Source organism: Stylophora pistillata, chromosome 4 (assembly GCF_964205215.1).
Source record: "Stylophora pistillata chromosome 4, jaStyPist1.2, whole genome shotgun sequence".
In the NCBI taxonomy this organism is placed as follows: domain Eukaryota; kingdom Metazoa; phylum Cnidaria; class Anthozoa; order Scleractinia; family Pocilloporidae; genus Stylophora; species Stylophora pistillata.
Window position 1 is genome coordinate 24102954 of NC_142522.1, and position 6007 is coordinate 24108960.

At 43.4% G+C, this 6007-nt stretch overlaps 1 protein-coding gene across 1 annotated transcript; it reads right to left on the bottom strand.

Annotated features, from left to right (window-relative positions):
- Window positions 1-385: 385 nt before the first annotated feature.
- LOC148732972 (beta-1,3-galactosyltransferase 5-like) lies at window positions 386-1639 on the bottom strand. The gene has a single exon (XM_088756764.1). The coding sequence runs from the start codon at window positions 1620-1622 to the stop codon at window positions 582-584; it is 1041 nt and encodes a 346-aa protein (XP_088612890.1). The 5' UTR covers window positions 1623-1639; the 3' UTR covers window positions 386-581.
- Between the last annotated feature and the right edge of the window lie 4368 nt (window positions 1640-6007).

The following is a 6007-nucleotide window of genomic DNA, read 5'->3' on the forward strand; positions in this document are numbered from 1 at the left end:
ACTAATCGGAAAAAAATTTTTGGCATCACAATTTAGCTATTTTGGAAGAGTAGGTAGCGCATATTTGCACACGACAAATAAATTGTCACCGGCGTACCCCAAGGGAAAATTATACGCTGATTTAGTCGCTTCGGAGAAGTGGGTAGCGTAAATTTGTCTGATACAATGTATATATGAAGTTCATATATTTTGAACTGTGGTATTAGATACGTATGATGCACGATCCTCATACGTATGTAAATTTGTCTCGTCGAGTCAACTCTCAATGGTCTACCCCAGGACTTTAAGAAGGAGTCTATCTTTAACAGTAAGCCAGTTAAGGGATCTTATGCCTTCTGAGATGTGGTCATATTTCCTAAGACCCAACACGATACGCACAGCAAAATTCTGTACGAGTTGGAGTTTCTTTACATTGCCTTGAGAAGTGTTAGCCCATACAGTTGAGCAATAAAATAGCTTGCTAAAAACGAAAGCGTTCATCAACAATATGAGACTTTCTGTGCAGAAGGTGGTTTATCCTGCTAATGTGTAGTAATTTAAATAGACAATTAGAGGTAGGTTTGCAGCATGATCATTGTAAGTTAAGCGGTGTGAGCTAAGCCATTTAAATACTCAGGGAAAATGGCTAAATTAAACATTTTCATTTGGCACTCTTCTCCTACATCATGCCTGACTAAAGTATCATTTGTTGGAATACAAACATATTGAGGTGGATGCCATACTTCAAAACCTACATTGTTTGTGATGTTCAATCCGTTCTTACTCGCTAGCATGCCAACGTAAACATCGTCTAATCTAAAGTACGGAAAGGAAGAGAACGTGTCAACAAATGCAATTACAACATCGTGAGATAATATATATCCAAACCCTGGGCAAAAATCCGGATACGTTGTTTCATTATATTCTTCGTAAGACACCTTCCATTTTCCTACTCGAGCGACGTGATTGTTCTTGTAATGGTTGCCAGCGTAAAGCTTTTTTTTCGGCGTGGTGGGTGCGCATAAGAAGGAGAGAACTCTTGGAATATGCACGAAGACATCGTCATCCAACTTCAAAAGAAACGAGAAATTACAATATCTTACTGCCCATTCGAAGCCCATTTTGATCTTGTGGGTTTGATTGTAATAGTAGTCATAATAGCTAGCTCGCACAAGGTCTTTAAGAGCTTCGTCTTCCTCCAACAGCAAGTTCGACACTCCTTCATCCCGTGTTTCAGCGACTAGAAAAACTGACGTCCATCTTGGTTTTGCGGATCTTTCGAATGCCCATGTCTTACGAATGTTGTTCCTTCTTTCGAAATTACCTGGAGCGGATGAGATAATCAACAGAAGATCGTAATGTTGCGTACAAGATCTCCTGGTTATAAGAAATGTCTTGTGCTTAATTTTTGGGGTAGAAGTCGTTGTAAAGCCCGATGAAGATTCCGTGGTTGGGTTTAGTTGATTTATTTTCGGTTCTTGCTGTTGTATCCACTGCATATATTCTGCGACTTCTACTTCTTCGTGAGCGATGTCAGAAAAGGAGGAACGAGTACTCCATTTAAGTCTTAGCTGAAAAGATATATAAACGGCCACTAAAAAGGCTAAGGCCTTCAAAATATTTTCCCTCCGTTTTATGATCATTGTTTTCAAACGCCATATAAGCGTGAAAGACACAAAAGCGGGAGCTCTGCAACACACCAAGCAGGGGCATCAGGTGACGCTTAACCAGGATGCATTGCGGGATTATTGGTCCATTTCCGTCCTTTCTGTATTTCTGAAAATGACGGCTTACCGTGAGTGAAATATTATTTGAGTAAATCATTGCAATCTTGATCGAGAAGTAACTTTTTATATCTGTTAAGAAGACGTTAAAGAACTTTATAACATAGCTTGTAAATTCGTGCAATCAAATTCAATAGCACGAGCGTGCTTCAATTTTCCATTGTGCACGCTGGCGACGTCAGCAAACAAATGCCTCGCGAAAAAATTTTTTTCTCACGAGTGACTGAAGCATTTTTCATTAAAAAAAACGGGAAAGAATTCCGCAAAAAAGTTAAACTAGACATGGCAACAAGCGAACAAGCCAATGAAGATCTGCCTACTTTTTCTTTTTGCCCGAGAAAGAACCCATAGAAAGGGAAAACAAACAATCAACGGTTTCATCTCGTTTCGGAACTCTAACTTCATTTCCACGCATGAATTCACCTGTCAGCTTTTGACCAATCTGAGACAAGATCTTATTTATCCCTGCTATTCCAGATCATTTAAGCATGGCGAAAAACTTTTCCGAAACAAAATAAACAACGCATTGAAGCTAAGGAGAGGGAATTTCTGCCCTTTATACATAAACTAAAGAAGCTAGAGTTGCTCTCGGCTACGCCTTGAACAACTCTTAAGCCTTGGTTAAACGGCGCATGATAGTCGATGATAGTTGATTCTCTTCAAGCTACTCCTCAATCAACTATCACCAACTATCATTCGCATTGTCAAACGGCCAAAAAAGTTTGTGATAGTTGATGATAGTTTACCGGCAGTCGCGCGCGCAAAGTCACGCGAGCAGCTAGTTCCAGGCTCTTTCCGCGTAGGATGTAACCAGTAACATGGCTTCGCGTGAGACAAACAAACCTGTTGAAGTATGAATTTACGACGAAAGAGGGTGGCAGCTTGCTTATAGTAATTGATTTGTTGGAGGAATGTACGTCTATTAGACGTAATATCAGGTCATTACTCCATCTCGCCGTTGAACGTTTAGTGAAACGGTGTTTATTCGGCGGTGTCTCTTCGAATTCCTGCGAGTTGACACTTTCTCCAGATTCTTGGTTTTCAATATTTTCTTTCTCATTATTATTATCTTGGGTATAAAAACGAATTTGTGAAGCTAAAGCTGAGCCTCGCAAGGAGCTTTTGGTGACCATTTTAAACGAGTCCGCCGATTTTCGGGGAAAACAACTGACCAAAAACTATCATGAACTATCATACGGGTGGTCAAACGAGAAAAACTATCATCGACTATCATGAAGAATTTGAACAAGCTCAAAATGAATGATAGTTGGTGATAGTCGATGATAGTGCATGATAGTTGGTGGTCAAACGAAAGCGCGCGCTTCAACCATCATCGACTATCATCAACTATCATCGACCATCATGCGCCGTTTGACCAGGGCTTTACGCATCTTTCGTGCTCTACAAACTTCTCGCGCGCTTCATATCTCGATGAACGCACGCTGACGTATGATCCAAGTGTTAATTTGCGCGCGCGACTCACGTACGCGTGCTTTGGGATTACGTAGTTTAATAATACCGTAAGCAAATCACGCGAACCTTTTTGTAAGTTACATAAAAATTGTAAGTTACATAAAAAATGGATGGGAAAACAATTTCACCGAAAGTTGGAAACACTTAGCATCTGACTCAAAATGTTTCCTCGTCCAGCACGAGTTCTCCGAACACTCCGTTCGAGTTTCCACAAGCTGCAAACTGGTGTCCCATCCAGAGTGCTGAATTTCCACCGTTCACAATTGAGAACACGATGAATTACTTTATTGAGAGAAAATCGGGAGATATTGAAGGCAATAAAGACTATAAAAATTTGAATAGTAAGGCTTTTGGACTATTCAGACATGGTCAGGTACAAAATATCTAAGTTGGCACGAGTGAAAATGGAGACGTGATCCATGTAGAAGGTGAATGTCTGCCAGAGATGAAAAAGAATTTGAAGTATAAGCTCAATGTTACCATGATCAATTCAGGAGAGCAAGCTGGTGAGATCACCTGTGCCTGCTGCAGTCCATGCCCAGCAGGAAAAGGTCCATAATTTCGCCTCTTGCAAACACCTTCCCGCTTTATGTTCCTCCGGTGAAAAACTGAATCTTGTAGGAACAGATCCACTTTTCATATATCGTTTTCCTCCCACACAATGCTTAAAACAATCTTCAGAAAAATGCTGACTGTAGAGGTAAGAATGTTTCGACACAGGAGGGTCTTTTCTCTTCATTCTAAGCAACCAGGTTCGAAGAAGCTTAGCATTGTTTATAGGTAAAGAATGCCACTACAATTTTGAACATTCTGGCTTATTACTTCTGTTAACACATCCATAAGCGATGCAGTGCCCCACCATGATTTTCACAACAGAATTAGGCCGGATGAACTACCAGCTCTGCAATCACAAACGAAAAAAACACTCCACAGGTAAAATTGTCACACGAGTGTTTGTTGAGGTGATTCCATTTGACCCGAAAACCTCGCTTTCGCGCACTCTGTAACTAATACCGCTGTACCGTGGGCTCAACTGTAATAACAGCTATTTTGACGTGTGCAATTTTTATAGAGAAGAGTTTGAAAGTTTTTTAGTTTATCGATTGGCGGTTTGTTTAGCGGTCGTTGTTGTATACCGTAAGTTTACAGTTTACCATGTTGGAATTAAAGTGTCTGTTTGAGTTTTCCGTTTCGCTTCGGAACATCTTTGGCGACCACGGTTAGGAGCAAGGTATGAGCTGTAATTTTGTTTGAGGTTTCGTTTGCGAGTTGAGTTTTGGAGTTGAGTGCTATGACTTCCGGTGAGTCCAAGAATTGCGAATTTGTTGAAGTTGCCGAGAAAAATGACAAAACTGGACCGAGTGGAGTCGACAAACAGAAGCAAAAGGACGTTCTGTTGATAGAAAAGAAAACGTAACGCAAAGACGAAATTGACAAAACTCAGACATGAGTTGGAAAACTATGCTTCAGAAATAACGGACATAGAAAGTGTGATTGAACAGCTGTGGGCAGCTCTAGAGAACGTACAAGAGATTTAGAGGAACTGACTGCGTTCTATGTGGAATTCGAAGAAGACGCTGCAAAAAAAGAAGCATTTGAAGAGTCCGAAACGATCGAAAGAGAAGTAAAAAGAACGATTGAAGCGGGTCAAAATACGATTAAAGTCCGCGCGTCCAAAACCGAATATATGAACTGGCCATTAAGCGAGAACACAGTGGATCGCTACGAGCAATCGGCCCGAGAAGATCAGCTCAACGAAAGTCACGGCAGCCACGACGACCGGGACTGATATATTTGAAGCCGTTAACAGTTCCGACGTTCAATGGTGACAAGAGAAAGTTTGAAGATTTTTTGGCCCTTTTTACAAGTCTCGTAGACGAGTCAACGGAGACAGTACATTTGAAAATAGCAAGATTGTGCTTTGGAATCCATCAGTGGTCTTGTAGTCACCGCCCCCGAATACGAGGAGGCAAAAGAAATCTTAATTAGGCCTTGGTCAAACGGCGCATGATAGTCGATGATAGCTGATTCTCTTCAAACTGTCATCAACTCTCACCAACTATCCCTCGCGTGGTCAAACGGCCAATAAAGTTCGTGATAGTTGATGATAGTTCACCGGCAGTCGCGCGAGCAAAGTCGCGCGAGCAAAGTCGCGCGAGCAAAGTCGCGCGAGCAAAGTCGCGCGAGCAAAGTCGCGCGAGCAAAGTCGCGCGAGCAAAGTCGCGCGAGCAAAGTCGCGCGAGCAGAGTCGCGCGAGCAGAGTCGCGCGAGCAGAGTCGCGCGAGCAGAGTCGCGCGAGCAGAGTCGCGCGAGCAAAGTCGCGCGAGCAAAGTCGCGCGAGCAAAGTCGCGCGAGCAGAGTCGCGCGAGCAAAGTCGCGCGAGCAAAGTCGCGCGAGCAGAGTCGCGCGAGCAGAGTCGCGCGAGCAGAGTCGCGCGAGCAGAGTCGCGCGAGCAGAGTCGCGCGAGCAGAGTCGCGCGAGCAGAGTCGCGCGAGCAGAGTCGCGCGAGCAGAGTCGCGCGAGCAGAGTCGCGCGAGCAGAGTCGCGCGAGCAACGTCGCGCGAGCAAAGTCGCGCGAGCAACGTCGCGCGAGCAAAGTCGCGTGAGCAAAGTCGCGCGAGCAGTTAGTTCCAGGCCCTTTCCGCGTAAAATGTGAACACTAACATGGCTTCGCGTGAGACAAACAAACTTGTTAAAGTATGAATTTATCACGACGAAAGAGGGCGGCAGCTTGCTTACTAGTAATCGACTTGTTGGAGGAATGTACGGAG